General features: G+C 28.8%; 3 protein-coding genes across 3 annotated transcripts; all 3 read left to right on the top strand.

Moving 5' to 3' along the window:
- The first annotated feature begins 3,075 nt into the window (after positions 1–3,075).
- On the top strand, positions 3,076–5,310 carry LOC101900336 (general odorant-binding protein 57c). Its single transcript, XM_005187121.4, has 2 exons — positions 3,076–3,145; positions 4,904–5,310. The coding sequence occupies exons 1-2, from the start codon at positions 3,083–3,085 to the stop codon at positions 5,300–5,302; spliced, it is 462 nt and encodes a 153-aa protein (XP_005187178.1). The 5' UTR covers positions 3,076–3,082; the 3' UTR covers positions 5,303–5,310.
- A 201-nt stretch (positions 5,311–5,511) lies between these two features.
- Positions 5,512–15,981, top strand: LOC105262057 (general odorant-binding protein 57c-like). Its single transcript, XM_011295730.3, has 2 exons — positions 5,512–5,532; positions 15,655–15,981. Exons 1-2 carry the CDS (start codon positions 5,512–5,514, stop codon positions 15,979–15,981), a joined length of 348 nt encoding a protein of 115 aa, XP_011294032.1.
- On the top strand, positions 15,028–16,825 carry LOC101900507 (general odorant-binding protein 57c-like). The gene is made up of 3 exons (XM_059126230.1): positions 15,028–15,110; positions 15,655–16,348; positions 16,470–16,825. The coding sequence occupies exons 2-3, from the start codon at positions 16,190–16,192 to the stop codon at positions 16,794–16,796; spliced, it is 486 nt and encodes a 161-aa protein (XP_058982213.1). The 5' UTR covers positions 15,028–15,110; positions 15,655–16,189; the 3' UTR covers positions 16,797–16,825.
- The last annotated feature ends 1,417 nt before the right edge of the window (positions 16,826–18,242 follow it).

Below are 18,242 nucleotides of genomic sequence, written 5' to 3'. Positions count from 1 at the left end.
GTAATATTTTGGATTTCAGCCCCTCTAACGAAGAGTTTTTTTTATACCCTCAGCCATATGGCTAAAGAGAGTATATATCATTTGATACGGCCATCGAAATAACGGTTTTAGATTCTAGGTCTTTTTGGACAAATCTGTTTCAGGACATTTGGAGTCGATCTAGCGATGTCAGTCCGTCCGCCCATCCGCCTGTCCATCAGTCCGTCTGTCTGTCTGGCTGGCGCGCACGATAACTCTCAAAGGGAGTATCCGATGTGGTCCAAACTTAGTACAGCGTAATATTATTATCAAACATAGATCGAGTTCGGTGATGGGCAATAACGGTCCACCCTTTTTTGGTACCTCCCCCACAAAAGGTCGAAATTTTCAAGGAAAATATTTGCCTACTCACAAAGAGAAAGGATCATCCAATTTTGTTCTTATTTTGCAAATCTTGATATTTGCGTCAGTGCTAGGTCAGGAGCAATAAGTAAAAACAAAAAACATTAAGTTTGGCCGGGCCGAACTTCTAATACCCTCCACCTTAGGGTAAAGGAAACATTAGAACCCATTATGACCCACAAACACCAATTTTTAGACATATTCGTGGGAAAATGTGGCAAAAATCATTAAAATAGAAAAAATCGGAAGGTAAGGGGTTAAATCAATGCATGGACCCATACATACAATATTTCACCACACGAACTAGGACTTATTATGACCTACAAATAACAATTTTCAGATAATTTTGTGAAAAAATGTGGCAAAAATCATCAAAAATATCGAATATCTGGAGGTACCGTTATATGGTAGCTATACCAAAACGTGTACCTATACATAAAATGTTTCGCCACCGGAACCAGAACCCGTTATGACCAACAAATACCAATTTTTAGACAAATCCTTGAAAAAATGAGACAAAAATCGACAAAATACCAAAAATCGGGAGGTACCCTTGTATGGGGGCTATACCAAAGCGTGGATCTATACATAAAATATTGCGGCACACGAATAAGGACCCATTATGACCTACAAATAACAATTTTCAGACAAATCCGTGCAAAAATGTGGCATAAAGCACCAAAATGCCGAATATCGGGAGGTACTGTTATATGGGGACTATACCAAAACGTGGACCTATACATGGAATGTTTTGCCACACGTACAGGGACCCGTTATGACCTACAAATACCAATTTTCAGACAAATCTGCGAAAAAATGTGGCATAAAGCACCAAAATGCCGAATATCGGGAGGTACCGTTATATGGGGACTATACCAAAAAGTGGACCGATATATCTCATTTTCAATACCAACCATCCTAGACACAATACAAATTGCTCTGCTAAATTTTGGCGCTTTACGTCAAATAATGTGGGCTCTATCGTGATTTCAACAGACAGCCAGGCGGACAGACAGACAGACGGACAGAGTTAAATCGACTTAGAATTTTATGCTGATTATGAATATATATATACCTTATGGGGTCTACGACGAATATTTAAGGATGTTACAAACGGAATGACAAAGTTAATATACCCTCCTTTCCAAGGTGGAGGGTATATAAAATGTGGTCGAAGAACAAATTTATATTTTTTGGAATTTGTTATTTGCTAAGTTTAGATGTCCTAGTAGGACATTTTTTAAATTTGATTAAGTGAGAGACTCCTCTGGGATTTTTCTTCCAATTTTTAAGGATCTAACAAACACACATTTTTTAAAAAAAATTAAGGTCTCAATGTGGACCCTTTAATTTTTTTCAAGGACTTTAATAGACACCGAATTTTTGAAATATTTTTTTTCTCATAAATATTAGTTTTATTTAAAAATAATTTTCTAAATATTTTTTCAAGGACCAATATTTCACTTAATTTTTTTTTGAAAATTTTATTTTTTTTTTTTTTTGATTTTAAATAACCAAAAATAATTTTTTAAGAACTTTTTTTGACATTAAAGGCATATTTAAAATAATATTTTGACTGATTCTTTTTAACTTCAACCTAAATTTTACTAATTTTGAAATTTGGAGTTCTCACTTTCTCATAAATATTAGTTTTATTTAAAAATATTTTTCTAAATTGTTTTTTCAATGACCAATATTTCACTTAAATTTTTTTGAAAATTTTATTTTTTTTTTTGATTTTAGATAACCAAAAATAATTTTTCGAAGGACTTTTTTCGACATTAAAGGCATATTTAAAATAATATTTTGACTGATTCTTTTTAACTTCAACCTAAATTATACTAATTTTGAAATTTGGAGTTCTCACTTTCTCATAAATATTAGTTTTATTTAAAAATATTTTTCTAAATTGTTTTTTCAATGACCAATATTTCACTTAAATTTTTTTGAAAATTTTATTTTTTTTTTTTTTTTGATTTTAGATAACCAAAAATAATTTTTTGAAGGACTTTTTTCGACATTAAAGGCATATTTAAAATAATATTTTGACTGATTATTTTTAACTTCAACCTAAATTTTACTAATTTTGAAATTTGGAGTTCTCACTTTCTCATAGATATTAGTTTTATTTATAAATATTTTTCTAAATTTTTTTTCCAAGGACCAATATTTCACTTAAATTTTTTTGAAAATTTTATTTTTTTTTTTTTTTTTTATTTTAGATAACCAAAAATAATTTTTCGAAGGACTTTTTTCGACATTAAAGGCATATTTAAAGTAATATTTTGACTGATTCTTTTTAACTTCAACCTAAATTTTACTAATTTTGAAATTTGGGGTTCTAACTTGAGGATATGCTCCAATTATCATTTTGTTTTCGCCGAACCAACCTACCAATAATTTCTGTTTTAAAATCATAGACTAACTGGTAATTTTTTATGCTTCCATAATAATATTTTTTTTTTCTTTGTTGTTAAATTAAATATTTTTTTTATTGAATTTAAAATTATATGTTTTTGTCTTTAATTTTAATAATTTGGAAAATTAAACAGTCTGGAGTTCAATAAAAATCCCATTCAAATTTTAAACAATTGACTAGACTCTAGATGATATCTTTCCTTACAGTTCCTATAAAAGCCATGCGAAAATTCGAACTGCCTTCAAATCAATTTCTAGAGTAAATAAAAAAAAAAAAATTGAAATGAAAGTTTTCAATATTGTGTTTGCTGTTGTAGCAGTTGCGGCTTTACTGATTGCGGAATGTGTAAGTAAATTTTGAGAAAATTTTTTCGAAAATATGATATATTTTTTTCCAATATTAAAAAGGTGATAAAAAAATAAGTAGCAATGCAGTAAGTTCCTGGGAGCTGAACTTTGAATACCCTCCACCATTTGGAACGAATATGGGAATTTTCCAAAAAAAAAACAAGGGTCCATTTAAAAATTATGTTAATTTCATAAAAGTATCGAATACAGGGAGTTACGGTTATTTTGGGGTCTGTACGGATATGTGGACCTGCATGGGCAATTTTTTCTTTCACAGGCTGTAGAACCATTTAGATACTGCAAATACCAAATTTCAAACAATTTCGGTAAATAATGTCGCTAAAATCATCAAAATGCCGAATATCGGGAGGTACCGTTATATGGGGGCTATACGAAGACGTGGACCTGCACAGATAATTTTCTGTCATAGGCTGTAGTATCCAATACGAACTCCAAATACCAAATTTAAAAGGATTCCGGTGAATAATGTCGCTAAAATCATCAAAATACCGAATATCGGGAGGTACTGTTATATGGGGGCTATACGACGACATGGACCTGCACAGACAATTTTCTGTCATAGGCTGTAACATCCATTATGAGCATCAAATGCCAAATTTGAAATAATTTCGGTGAATAATGTCGCTAAAATCATCAAAATACCGAATATCAGGAGGTACCGTTATATGGGGGCTATACGAAGACGTGGACCTGCACTGACAATTTTCTGTCGTAGGCTGTAACATCCATTATTAGCATCAAATACCAAATCTGAAGCAATTCGGGTGAATAATGTCGGTAAAATTATCAAAATACCGAATATCGGGAGGTGCTGTTATATGGGGGCTGTACGAAAACATGGACCTGCACAGACAATTTTCTGTCGTAGGCTGTAGTATCAATTTCGAACTTCAAATACAAAATTTGAAACAATTCCGGTAAATAATGTCGCTAAAATCATCAAAATACCGAATATCGGGAGGTACCGTTATATGGGGGCTATACGAAGACGTGGACCTGCCCAGACAATTTTCTGTCATAGGCTGTAGTATCAATTTCGAACTTCAAATACAAAATTTGAAACAATTCCGGTAAATAATGTCCCTAAAATCGTCAAAATACCGAATATCGGGAGGTGCTGTTATATGGGGGCTATACCAAAACGTGGACTGGCACAAACAATTTTCTGTCCCAAGCTGTAATACCTATAAGAAACTTCAAATATTAAATTTGAAACAATTCCGGTGAATAATGTCGCTTAAACCACCAAAATACCGAAAATGGTGAGGAACAATTATATGGGGGCTATACGAAGACGTAGACCTGCACAGACAATTTTCCGTCTTAGGCTGTAGTATCCATTACGAACGTCAAATGCCAAATTTGAAACAATTCCGGTGAATATTGTTGTTAAAAACATCAAAATACCGAATATCGGGAGGTACCGGTATATGGGGGCTATACCAAAACGTGGACCTACATGACCCACTTTTAATACGAAAATTTCTGCAGACATAATATACATTTGAGTAAAATTTTATCAATCTTCTTCATTTCGTTCGGAAGCTAGAGTGATTTCCACACACGGACGCACATTGATAAATCGACATAGAATTTTATGCTGATCAAGAATATATATACTTTGTGGGGTCTAAAATGTATATTTCGAGGTGTTACAAATGGAATGACAAACTTAATATCCCCTAAAAATTTAATCTCCAAAAATGTAATATTTCCCAATTTTTTTCCCATTTAGCACTCCTCCAAAGATCCCGCCAAACATGCCACCTGCTTGCAAGAGAACAACCTCTCCGAGGAGGAATTCTATGGCATTTTGAAAGAGGCCAAAAATGGTTCGAACGACATTGATTCACGCATGAAATGCTACACCCACTGCATGCTGGAAGCTTCAAAGCATTTGGATGAAAATGGAAAATTGAATTTGAACTCCCTGCAGGATGAGGAAAATGTGACCGAGGATGATATCAAAATAGCCGAAGAATGTAAAAAAGAATTCGAAAATGTGGAGGAGAAATGCGAATATTCGTATCAGGTTTCGATTTGTGTGGCTAAGGCCATGGCCGCTAAGAATGCGGCCGTCAAGGCCCTGTTGGAAGGTGAAAGCGCCCATATGAATGAAGAGGGCGAGGAATAAGATGGGAAAGGGATCGGAATTGAAAAATAAAAAATAAATTGTCTATAATTACAAAAGTGTTTAAAACGTTCTATTAAGATATTTAATGACAGATTTTCCCCTTAGGCTAGAGTAGCTTGTCGAGATCCAATGGTTCGTACAGAAATTTATTTCTTTTGAGACAGGGAGAGAAAGATGTAGAAAGAGAGAGAGACAGTTGTTTTCGTTTGATGGCACGTTATATTGTTGAGGTAATATGGGCCTATAATGAGCTTATTTTATGCTAAGTTTAACTTATTCTACTAGTCTTTGGTTCTGAGTTAGCTTGAGACCTGGATGAGGACTAAACACGGGACAGGAAAGCAGGGGGTTGATGCTCTCGGGATTTGAGATGGTTCTAGTAAGACAATCGGATAGATTTTAGTCGAGAGACCTTAATAAGTACCCAGGCAGGACCTATAAGGCAATGCAAGGCTACGTCTTCAGGATATCTTTTCCAAGGATATATTTTTCCAAACCCCTCCTTAACCCTTTTTTAGATAGTTTTTTAAGGCGCTAATAAAACGTGATTTTTAAAATAAATTTTTCCAAACAAAAGGTGGATTTTCTTTAAATATTTATTTTAAGGCCCTAACAAAACGTGCATTTTTGAACTTTTTCCAGGGCCCAAATAAAATGAGGATTATTTTAAATTATTTATTTTAAGGCTCTAATAAAACGTGGATTCTTTTAAATAGATTCTTTCAAGGCCCTAATTAAACATGGATTTTTAAAAATAATTATTTCAAAGCCCTAATAAAACATGGATTTTTAAAAATAATTATTTCAAGGCCCTAAAAAAACGTGGATTTTTTAAACAATGTTTTCAAGGCCCTAAAATCTGCATTTTTTTTACTAGTTTTTTCCAAGCTCATAACAAAACGTGATTTTTTTTTAATTTTTTTTTCGAGGTTCTAACAAAACGTGATTTTTTTGTAATTTTTTTTCGAGGTTCTAACAAAACGTGGATTTTTTTTAAATTGTATTTTTGAAGACCCTAACAAAACGTAGATTTTTTAAAATAATTTTTTCAAGGCTCTAACAAAACGTGGATTTTTTAAAACCGTTTTTTTTAAGGCTCTAACAAAACTTCTTCCACGGTCCTAATAAAACATGGATTTTTTAAAATAATTATTTCGAGGCCCTAACAAAACGTGGATTATTAAAACAAATTTTTCAAGGCCCTAACAAAACGTGGATTTCTAAAACATTTTTTCAAGGCCCTAAAAATTGCATTTTTTAATATTTTTTTTCCAAACGTGCATTTTATTAATGAGTTTTTTTTTTCTAACAAAGCGTAGATTTTTTAAAATTGTTTTTTTCAAGGCTCTAACTAAACGTGGATTTTTTAAAATCGTTTTTTTTTCAAGACCCTAACAAAGCTTCTTTCAAGGCCCAAATAAAACATGGATTTTTTAAAAATAATTATTTCAAGGTCCCAACAAAACGTGTTTTTTTTAAATAATTATTTCAAGGCTCTAACAAAACTTAGATTTTTTAAACAATTTTTTCAAGGCCCTAAAAACTGCATTTTTTTTAATTTTTTTCCAAACGCATAATAAATTTTTTAAATAATTTTTCAAGGTCCTTACAAAACGTAGATTTTTTAAAATCGTTTTTTAAGGCCCTAAAAACTGAATTTTTTTAATAATTTTAATATCCCAGACAAAAAACAAGGGAACTGATGAGGATTGGTGGCTCTTTCCGAAACCTAGGTATTCCCTGCCTTACCCCCTGGTAAACATTACCATCGTTCTCCACTAATAAACAAACGTTGTTTTTATAAAAACAACAATAAAGGGATAAGCCTGACCATTTTGCAACAACAAAATACTACGGTATCCCAAACAAACAAGCCACACTGTTCAATTTTTTCCAAGCTCATAACAAAACGTGCATTTTTTTTATTTTTTTCCAAGTTCTAACAAAACGTGGATTTTTTTAAATCGTATTTTTCAAGGCCCTAACAAAACGAAGATTTTTTTAAAGTATTTTTTCGAGGTTCTAATTAAACGTGGATTTTTTAAAATCGTTTTTTCAAGGCTCCAACAAAATAATTTTTCTTAGACCCTAGCAAAACGTGTATTTTTTAAATAATTTTTCGAGGTTCTAATAAAACGTGGATTTTTTTAAATATTTTTTTCAAGGTTCTAACAAAACGTGGATTTTTTTAAAGTAATTTTTTAGAGCCTTAGCCAAATGTGGATTTTTTAAAATAATTCTTTCAAGGCCCATTAATATTTGGGTTCTATAAAATATTGTTTTTAAGACCATAACAAAACGTGTTTTTTTTAAATAATTTTTTAAAAGTCCCAACGTAACGTGGATTTTTTAAAATAAATTTTAAAAGGCATCAACAAACGTGGACTTTTTATAATATTTTTTTCAAGGCTCTAACAAAACGTGGATTTTTTAAATATTTTTTTCAAGGCTCTAACAAACGTTAATTTTTTTTAAATAATTTTTTAAAGGTCCCAACGTAACGTGGATTTTTTAAAATAATTTTTTCAAAGCCCCAACATAACGTGGATTTTTTAAAATAATTATTCTAAGGCCCTAATAAAACGTGGATTTTTTTAAACAATTTTTTCAAGGTCCTAAAAACTTCGTTTTTTTAATATTTTTTTCCAAGGCTCTAACAATAGGTGAATTTTTTAAAATCTTTTTTTCCAAGGCTAATTTTTTCTAGACCCTAGCAAAACGTGCATTTTTTAAATAATTTTTTTTTAAAGTTCTAACAAAACGTGATTTTTTTTTAATATTTTTTTCAAGGCTCTAACAAAATGTGGATTTTTTTAAAATAGAATTTTTTTGGGCCTTAATAAAATGTGGATTTTTTAAAATAATTTTTTCAAGGCATCATCAAAATTTGGGTTCTATAAAATATTGTTTTCAAGACCATAACAAAACGTGAAATTGTTTAAAATAATTTGTTCAAAGTCCCAACGTAAAGGAATTTTTAAAAATAAATTTTCCTAGGCCCCAACATAACGTGGATTTTTTAAAATCATTTTTTAAAGGCATCAACAAACGTGAATTTTTTAAAATAATTTTTTCAAGTCCCCAACGTAGCGTGGATTTTTTAAAATAATTTTTCAAGGCCCAAACAAGGCGTGGATTGTTTTAAATAATTTTTCAAGGCCCAAACAAGGCGTGGATTGTTTTAAATATTTTTTTAAGGCTCTAACATTTAAAATAGTAATATTTTGTCGGGCCTTAACCAAATGTGGATTTTTCTAGAAAATTTTTTTCAAGGCATCATCAAAACTTGGGTTCTATAAAATATCGTTTTCAAGACAATAACAAAACGTGAAATTTTTTTAAATAATTTTTTCAAGGTCCCAACGTAAAGGGATTTTTTAAAATAATTTTTTTAAAGGCATCAACAAACGTGATTTTTTTTAAATAATTTTTTCAAGGCTCTAGCAAAATAAAAATATTATTTTTTTTTGGCTCCAACGTAGCGTGGATTTTTTAAAATAATTTTTCAAGGCCCAAACAAGGCGTGGATATTTTTAAAAATTTTTTTTCAAGGCTCTAACATTTAAAAAAATATTTTTTTCGGGCCTTAACTAAATGTGGATTTTTTAAATAATTTTTTTCAAGGCCTCATCAAAATGTGGGTTCTATAAAATATTGTTCTAAGACCGTAACAAAATGTGATTTTTTAAAAATTTTTTGTCAAGACCAAAACGTGGATTTTTTTAAATAATTTTTTCAAGACTCTTAAAAACGTGGATTTTTTAAATAATTTTTTCAAGGCTTAAAAAAACGTGGATTTTTTAAATAATTTTTCAAGGCTTAAAAAAAACGTGAATTTTTTAAAATAATTATTTCAAGGTCCCAACAAAACGTGGATTTTTAAAAATAATTATTTCAAGGCCCTAACAAAACGTGTATTTTTAAAACAATTTTTTCAAGCCCCTAACAATACGTGGATTTTTTTAAATAATTTTTTCAAACCCCTAACAATACGTGGTTTTTTTTAAATAATTTTTTCAAACCCCTAACAATACGTGGTTTTTTTTAAATAATTTTTTCAAGGCTCTATTAAAACATGGATTTTTTAAAATAGTAATTTTTTATGGCCTTAACCTAATGTGGATTTTTTAAAATAATTATTCAAGGCCCATACAAGGCGTGGATATTTTTAAATAAATTTTCAAAGCCTAAACAAGGCGTGGATATTTTTAAATAAATTTTCAAAGCCTAAACAAGGCGTGGATATTTTTAAATAAATTTTCAAAGCCTAAACGAGGCGTGGATATTTTTAAATAAATTTTCAAAGCCTAAACTAGGCGTGGATATTTTTAAATACATTTTCAAAGCCTTAACAAGGCGTGGATATTTTTAAATAAATTTTCAAAGCCTAAACAAGGCGTGGATATTTTTAAATAAATTTTCAAAGCCTAAACAAGGCGTGGATATTTTTAAATAAATTTTCAAAGCCTAAACAAGGCGTGGATATTTTTAAATAAATTTTCAAAGCCTAAACAAGGCGTGGATATTTTTAAATAAATTTTCAAAGCCTAAACAAGGCGTGGATATTTTTAAATAAATTTTCAAAGCCTAAACAAGGCGTGGATATTTTTAAATAAATTTTCAAAGCCTAAACAAGGCGTGGATATTTTTAAATAAATTTTCAAAGCCCAAACAAGGCGTGGATATTTTAAATAAATTTTCAAAGCCCAAACAAGGCGTGGATATTTTTAAATAAATTTTCAAAGCCTAAACAAGGCGTGGATATTTTTAAATAAATTTTCAAAGCCTAAACAAGGCGTGGATATTTTTAAATAAATTTTCAAAGCCTAAACAAGGCGTGGATATTTTTAAATAAATTTTCAAAGCCTAAACAAGGCGTGGATATTTTTAAATAAATTTTCAAAGCCTAAACAAGGCGTGGATATTTTTAAATAAATTTTCAAAGCCTAAACAAGGCGTGGATATTTTTAAATAAATTTTCAAAGCCTAAACAAGGCGTGGATATTTTTAAAAAAATTTTCAAAGCCTAAACAAGGCGTGGATATTTTTAAATAAATTTTCAAAGCCTAAACAAGGCGTGGATATTTTTAAATAAATTTTCAAAGCCTAAACAAGGCGTGGATATTTTTAAATAAATTTTCAAAGCCTAAACAAGGCGTGGATATTTTTAAATAAATTTTCAAAGCCTAAACAAGGCGTGGATATTTTTAAATAAATTTTCAAAGCCTAAACAAGGCGTGGATATTTTTAAATAAATTTTCAAAGCCTAAACAAGGCGTGGATATTTTTAAATAAATTTTCAAAGCCTAAACAAGGCGTGGATATTTTTAAATAAATTTTCAAAGCCTAAACAAGGCGTGGATATTTTTAAATAAATTTTCAAAGCCTAAACAAGGCGTGGATATTTTTAAATAAATTTTCAAAGCCTAAACAAGGCGTGGATATTTTTAAATAAATTTTCAAAGCCTAAACAAGGCGTGGTTATTTTTAAATAAATTTTCAAAGCCTAAACAAGGCGTGGATATTTTTAAATAAATTTTCAAAGCCTAAACAAGGCGTGGATATTTTTAAATAAATTTTCAAAGCCTAAACAAGGCGTGGATATTTTTAAATAAATTTTCAAAGCCTAAACAAGGCGTGGATATTTTTAAATAAATTTTCAAAGCCTAAACAAGGCGTGGTTATTTTTAAATAAATTTTCAAAGCCTAAACAAGGCGTGGGTATTTTTAAATAAATTTTCAAAGCCTAAACAAGGCGTGGATATTTTTAAATAAATTTTCAAAGCCTAAACAAGGCGTGGATATTTTTAAATAAATTTTCAAAGCCTAAACAAGGCGTGGATATTTTAAATAAATTTTCAAAGCCTAAACAAGGCGTGGATATTTTTAAATAAATTTTCAAAGCCTAAACAAGGCGTGGGTATTTTTAAATAAATTTTCAAAGCCTAAACAAGGCGTGGATATTTTTAAATAAATTTTCAAAGCCTAAACAAGGCGTGGATATTTTTAAATAAATTTTCAAAGCCTAAACAAGGCGTGGATATTTTTAAATAAATTTTCAAAGCCTAAACAAGGCGTGGATATTTTTAAATAAATTTTCAAAGCCTAAACAAGGCGTGGATATTTTTAAATAAATTTTCAAAGCCTAAACAAGGCGTGGATATTTTTAAATAAATTTTCAAAGCCTAAACAAGGCGTGGATATTTTTAAATAAATTTCAAAGCCTAAACAAGGCGTGGATATTTTTAAATAAATTTTCAAAGCCTAAACAAGGCGTGGATATTTTTAAATAAATTTTCAAAGCCTAAACAAGGCGTGGATATTTTTAAATAAATTTTCAAAGCCTAAACAAGGCGTGGATATTTTTAAATAAATTTTCAAAGCCTAAACAAGGCGTGGATATTTTAAATAAATTTTCAAAGCCTAAACAAGGCGTGGATATTTTTAAATAAATTTTCAAAGCCTAAACAAGGCGTGGATATTTTTAAATAAATTTTCAAAGCCTAAACAAGGCGTGGATATTTTTAAATAAATTTTCAAAGCCTAAACAAGGCGTGGATATTTTTAAATAAATTTTCAAAGCCTAAACAAGGCGTGGATATTTTAAATAAATTTTCAAAGCCTAAACAAGGCGTGGATATTTTTAAATAAATTTCAAAGCCTAAACAAGGCGTGGATATTTTTAAATAAATTTTCAAAGCCTAAACAAGGCGTGGATATTTTTAAATAAATTTTCAAAGCCTAAACAAGGCGTGGATATTTTTAAATAAATTTTCAAAGCCTAAACAAGGCGTGGATATTTTTAAATAAATTTTCAAAGCCTAAACAAGGCGTGGATATTTTTAAATAAATTTTCAAAGCCTAAACAAGGCGTGGATATTTTTAAATAAATTTTCAAAGCCTAAACAAGGCGTGGATATTTTTAAATAAATTTTCAAAGCCTAAACAAGGCGTGGATATTTTTAAATAAATTTTCAAAGCCTAAACAAGGCGTGGATATTTTAAATAAATTTTCAAAGCCTAAACAAGGCGTGGATATTTTTAAATAAATTTTCAAAGCCTAAACAAGGCGTGGATATTTTTAAATAAATTTTCAAAGCCTAAACAAGGCGTGGATATTTTTAAATAAATTTTCAAAGCCTAAACAAGGCGTGGATATTTTTAAATAAATTTTCAAAGCCTAAACAAGGCGTGGATATTTTAAATAAATTTTCAAAGCCTAAACAAGGCGTGGATATTTTTAAATAAATTTTCAAAGCCTAAACAAGGCGTGGATATTTTTAAATAAATTTTCAAAGCCTAAACAAGGCGTGGATATTTTTAAATAAATTTTCAAAGCCTAAACAAGGCGTGGATATTTTTAAATAAATTTTCAAAGCCTAAACAAGGCGTGGATATTTTTAAATAAATTTTCAAAGCCTAAACAAGGCGTGGATATTTTTAAATAAATTTTCAAAGCCTAAACAAGGCGTGGATATTTTTAAATAAATTTTCAAAGCCTAAACAAGGCGTGGATATTTTTAAATAAATTTTCAAAGCCTAAACAAGGCGTGGATATTTTTAAATAAATTTTCAAAGCCTAACAAGGCGTGGATATTTTTAAATAAATTTTCAAAGCCTAAACAAGGCGTGGATATTTTTAAATAAATTTTCAAAGCCTAAACAAGGCGTGGATATTTTTAAATAAATTTTCAAAGCCTAAACAAGGCGTGGATATTTTTAAATAAATTTTCAAAGCCTAAACAAGGCGTGGATATTTTTAAATAAATTTTCAAAGCCTAAACAAGGCGTGGATATTTTTAAATAAATTTTCAAAGCCTAAACAAGGCGTGGATATTTTTAAATAAATTTTCAAAGCCTAAACAAGGCGTGGATATTTTTAAATAATTTTCAAAGCCTAAACAAGGCGTGGATATTTTAAATAAATTTTCAAAGCCTAAACAAGGCGTGGATATTTTTAAATAAATTTTCAAAGCCTAAACAAGGCGTGGATATTTTTAAATAAATTTTCAAAGCCTAAACAAGGCGTGGATATTTTTAAAATAAATTTTCAAAGCCTAAACAAGGCGTGGATATTTTTAAATAAATTTTCAAAGCCTAAACAAGGCGTGGATATTTTTAAATAAATTTTCAAAGCCTAAACAAGGCGTGGATATTTTTAAATAAATTTTCAAAGCCTAAACAAGGCGTGGATATTTTTAAATAAATTTTCAAAGCCTAAACAAGGCGTGGATATTTTTAAATACATTTTCAAAGCCTAAACAAGGCGTGGATATTTTTAAATAAATTTTCAAAGCCTAAACAAGGCGTGGATATTTTTAAATAAATTTTCAAAGCCTAAACAAGGCGTGGATATTTTTAAATAAATTTTCAAAGCCTAAACAAGGCGTGGATATTTTTAAATAAATTTTCAAAGCCTAAACAAGGCGTGGATATTTTTAAATAAATTTTCAAAGCCTAAACAAGGCGTGGATATTTTTAAATAAATTTTCAAAGCCTAAACAAGGCGTGGATATTTTTAAATAAATTTTCAAAGCCTAAACAAGGCGTGGATATTTTTAAATAAATTTTCAAAGCCTAAACAAGGCGTGGATATTTTTAAATAAATTTTCAAAGCCTAAACAAGGCGTGGATATTTTTAAATAAATTTTCAAAGCCTAAACAAGGCGTGGATATTTTTAAATAAATTTTCAAAGCCTAAACAAGGCGTGGATATTTTTAAATAAATTTTCAAAGCCTAAACAAGGCGTGGATATTTTTAAATAAATTTTCAAAGCCTAAACAAGGCGTGGATATTTTTAAATAAATTTTCAAAGCCTAAACAAGGCGTGGATATTTTTAAATAAATTTTCAAAGCCTAAACAAGGCGTGGATATTTTTAAATAAATTTTCAAAGCCTAAACAAGGCGTGGATATTTTTAAATAAATTTTCAAAGCCTAAACAAGGCGTGGATATTTTTAAATAATTTTTCAAGGCTCTAGCAAAATAGTAATTTTTATGGCTCTAACGTAGCGTGGATTTTTTAAAATAATTTTTCAAGGACCACACAAGGCGTGGATATTTTTAAAAATTTTTTTTCAAGGCTCTAACATTTAAAAAAATATTTTTTTCGGGCCTTAACTAAATGTGGATTTTTTAAATAATTTTTTTCAAGGCCTCATCAAAATGTGGGTTCTATAAAATATTGTTCTAAGACCGTAACAAAATGTGATTTTTTAAAAATTTTTTGTCAAGACCAAAACGTGGATTTTTTAAATAATTTTTCAAGCTTAAAAAAACGTGGATTTTTTAAATAATTTTTCAAGGCTTAAAAAAACGTGGATTTTTTAAAATAATTGTTTCAAGGCCCTGACAAAACGTGGAATTTTTAATTTTTTCGTGCCTCTAACGAAACGTGGATTTCCTTGAATAATTCTTGCAATTCTCCAACGAAACGTGAAATATTTTAATTTATTTTTTTTTAAAGCCCTAGCATTTTTAATTTTTCTTCAAGGTGGCTTTTGGTGTCTGATGGCTCAAAAAATATTTAGAAATAAATTAAGGCCTTACAAAATATTAGTCCAGAAATATTCTATTGCCCATTGTTTTTCGCCACCGAAATGATTTTTAATTAAACTGCTATTATTTTTGAGTGATTGATGAATTACATGTCAAAATTCAATTACCATTCGCATTTCGAATCGTATAAAAGCACCAGTTAATAACCCGTTGACAATTCCAAAACGTTTGAGTTTTAAAGTATCAGCAATGTACCTTTCAAACATTGTCGTGTGTCTGGTGTTAATAATAACTGTATTTGCGAAAGGGGTAGACTATTCAAAAAAAAAAAAAAAATATAATAAATAACTAAATAAATAAATAATATAAATAATATTAATATATAATTAAAATAATGAATAAATAATAATAATAATAATAATAATAATAATAATAATAATAATAATAATAATAATAATAATAATAATAATAATAATAATAATAATAATAATAATAATAATAATAATAATAATAATAATAATAATAATAATAATAATAATAATAATAATAATAATAATAATAATAATAATAATAATAATAATAATAATAATAATAATAATAATAATAATAATAATAATAATAATAATAATAATAATAATAATAATAATAATAATAATAATAATAATAATAATAATAATAATAATAATAGTAATAGTAATAATAATAATAATAATAATAATAATAATAATAATAATAATAATAATAATAAAAATAATAAAATAAAAAAAAAATTAAAATAAATTAATTAAAAAAAATAATAAAAAGTAGTAAATAAATAAATATTTGCAGAAATTGAATTTTCTTTTTCCTTCAGATCTCCGCCGACGAAATATCCCAGTCCGCAGCATGTCTTCAGGAAAATAATCTAACAAAGAATGAACTTTTGGAAATTTTGGATTCGATTCGAGCCGGTGCCAAGGAAGTGGATTCACGTGTCAAATGCCATACCCATTGTCTGATGAAAAGTTTCGGGCATTTAGATGAAAATGGCAAGTTCGATCCTCAGTCAATTGGTGATGGAACTGATTTATCGGACATTGGTATGGCGGATTTGGAGAAATGCTATGAAGAGTATCAGGCCTCAGATGACAAGTGCGAGTATGCCTATTGTGTTATAACAACAATGGAGAATGTTGAATAAAATTTTGGAAAAACGTTTTGGGATATTTTTAAATTGATTATCAAGAATTTGGAATTTTACTAAAAAATTAAATAAAATGGAATCAAATAATTTTTTTTTTAAAAATTCACCCTAATATTGAAATTATTCATCTGAAATATTTTTCACTTTTTCCTAGTGTTATTAAATTATTTTTAATTGTTCACCATTTAATTACATCTCGCATGCAATGATGAAATTATATTCTGCTCATTTTAATCAAATAAAATCAGTCGGCAAAGCTCACGGAAATTTCAATACTACAGCTTCAACTACAATCCCTACCACGACCACGATGTATCGCCAATGTACAGTCTTGGTACTAGCTCTTCTAATTTTTGTGGGAAAGGTAAAAAACTTTTATCAAAAAAAAAAAAAAAAAAAAAAAAAAAAATAATAATTATAATAAAAATAAATAAATAAAAAAAAAATGAAGAAAAATAATAAATTTCTTTTCTTCCCCTCATTAGATCTCTACCGAAGACACCAGCAAACATACGGCCTGCCTGGAAGAAAATCAAATGTCCGAAGATGAACTCTATAATATTTTGGACGAAATTAAGGCCGGAGCGACAGAAATCGATCGACGTTTTAAATGCTATACCTTTTGTATGATGCAAAGTTGGGAGCATTTGGATGAAAATGGTATTTTGGATATGTCCACGCTTAAACACCACTCCAATATGACGGAAAGTGAGGTGGAACCTTTGGAGAAATGCACCGAAGAGTATCGTGGAAGCGATGACAAATGCGAGTATGGCTACTGTGTTATAGCGGCTTTGGGAAATATGGATTGAAATTTTGTAAATTAAATTAAATGAATAAAAGGGGAAAAATTATTTAAAAAATCATTATTTTGGCGGAATTGAAAAAATATTAAAAAAAACAGGTTTAGTTGGCGCTTTGGAAAAAATATTAAAAAACCAGGTTAAGTTGGGTCCATAAAAAAAAATTATTTATAAAAACCAGGTTTAGTTGGGGACTTGAAAAAAACATTTTAAAAAATCCACATTTTGTTAGGGCCTTAAAAAAATTATCTTAAAATAAAAAAATTGACATTTTGTCAAGGCCTTGAAAAAATATTTGAAAAAATCAAATTTTGTAAAAAATATTTTAAAATCCACGTTTTGTTAGGGCGTTGAAAAAAATATTTTAGAAATCTGCGTTTGGTTAAGGTTTAAAAAAAAATATTTTATGGCCCTGATTAAAATATTTTTAAAAATCCACGAATTGTAATTGAAAACAATATTTAAAAAATGTTAGGGCCTTGAAAATATATTCCACGTTTTGGTAAGGCCTTGTTATTATTTATTTCAAAAGATCCACTTTTTGTTAGAATCTTAACAAGTAATTTTTTTACTTGAAAAAATCATTTTTAAACATCCACGTTTTATGAGGGCCCTTATAAACATTTTTAAAGAGATCCGCGTTTTGTAATGTCTTTGAAAAAATGATTTTAAAAAATCCACGTTTCGTTGATGCCTTGATTTTTTTTAAATATAATTTTCAAGACCATAACAAAACGTGAATTTTTTTTAAAATAATTTTTTCAAGGTCCCAACGTAACGTGGATTTTTTTAAAATAATTTTTTCAAGGCCCCAACAAAACGTGTATTTTTTAAAATATTTTTTAAGGCCCCAAAATAACGTGGATTTTTTAAAATATTTTTTCAAGGCCCCAATATAACGTGGATTTTTTAAACTAATTTTTTCAATGCATCAACAAACGTGAATTTTTTATTATAATTTTTTCAAGGCCCCAACGTAGCGTGGATTTTTTAACATAATATTGTCATGGCCCTAAAAAATTTGGATTTTAAAAAAAAATTGTCATGGCCCTAAAATAACGTGGATTTTTTAAAATAAATTTGCAAGGCCCAAACAAGGCGTGGATATTTTTAAATAATTTTTTCAAGTCCCCAACGTAGCGTGGATTTTTTAAAAACCAAGTAACCAAGTTTGGATTTTTTAAAATAATTATTTTAAGCCCCTAAAAAACGAGGCTTTTTAAAATAAATATAAAGGGTGTTTTTTTAATTTTTTTAAGGCTCTAACGACACGTGGATTTTTTAAAATAATTTAGAGCCTTGCAAAAATTATTTAAAAAAAATCCACGTTTCGTTAGAAAGGTGAAATTTTCTTTTTAATTTGTTTTTTAAAGCCTTACCATTTTCAATTTTTCTTCAAGGTGGCTTTTGGTGGCTGATGGTCCAAACAAATTTCAATGAAAGGCCTTATAAATT

The sequence above is a fragment of the Musca domestica genome, unplaced genomic scaffold, assembly GCF_030504385.1.
Source record: "Musca domestica strain aabys unplaced genomic scaffold, Musca_domestica.polishedcontigs.V.1.1 37, whole genome shotgun sequence".
In the NCBI taxonomy this organism is placed as follows: domain Eukaryota; kingdom Metazoa; phylum Arthropoda; class Insecta; order Diptera; family Muscidae; genus Musca; species Musca domestica.
The sequence above is the reverse complement of the archived record's forward strand: the minus strand, read 5'-3'. Positions and strand labels throughout refer to the sequence as shown.

Excerpts from the sequence above, each read along its gene's own strand:
- LOC105262057 (XM_011295730.3), top strand. The coding sequence starts at position 5,512 with ATGGCACGTTATATTGTTGAG. Across the intron at positions 5,533-15,654 it reads TGGCACGTTATATTGTTGAG|ATCTCCGCCGACGAAATATC; the intron begins GTAATATGGGCC and ends TTTTTCCTTCAG.
- LOC101900336 (XM_005187121.4), top strand. The coding sequence starts at position 3,083 with ATGAAAGTTTTCAATATTGTGTTTGCTGTTGTAGCAGTTGCGGCTTTA. Across the intron at positions 3,146-4,903 it reads CTTTACTGATTGCGGAATGT|CACTCCTCCAAAGATCCCGC; the intron begins GTAAGTAAATTT and ends TTTCCCATTTAG.
- LOC101900507 (XM_059126230.1), top strand. The coding sequence starts at position 16,190 with ATGATGAAATTATATTCTGCTCATTTTAATCAAATAAAATCAGTCGGC. Across the intron at positions 16,349-16,469 it reads TTCTAATTTTTGTGGGAAAG|ATCTCTACCGAAGACACCAG; the intron begins GTAAAAAACTTT and ends TCCCCTCATTAG.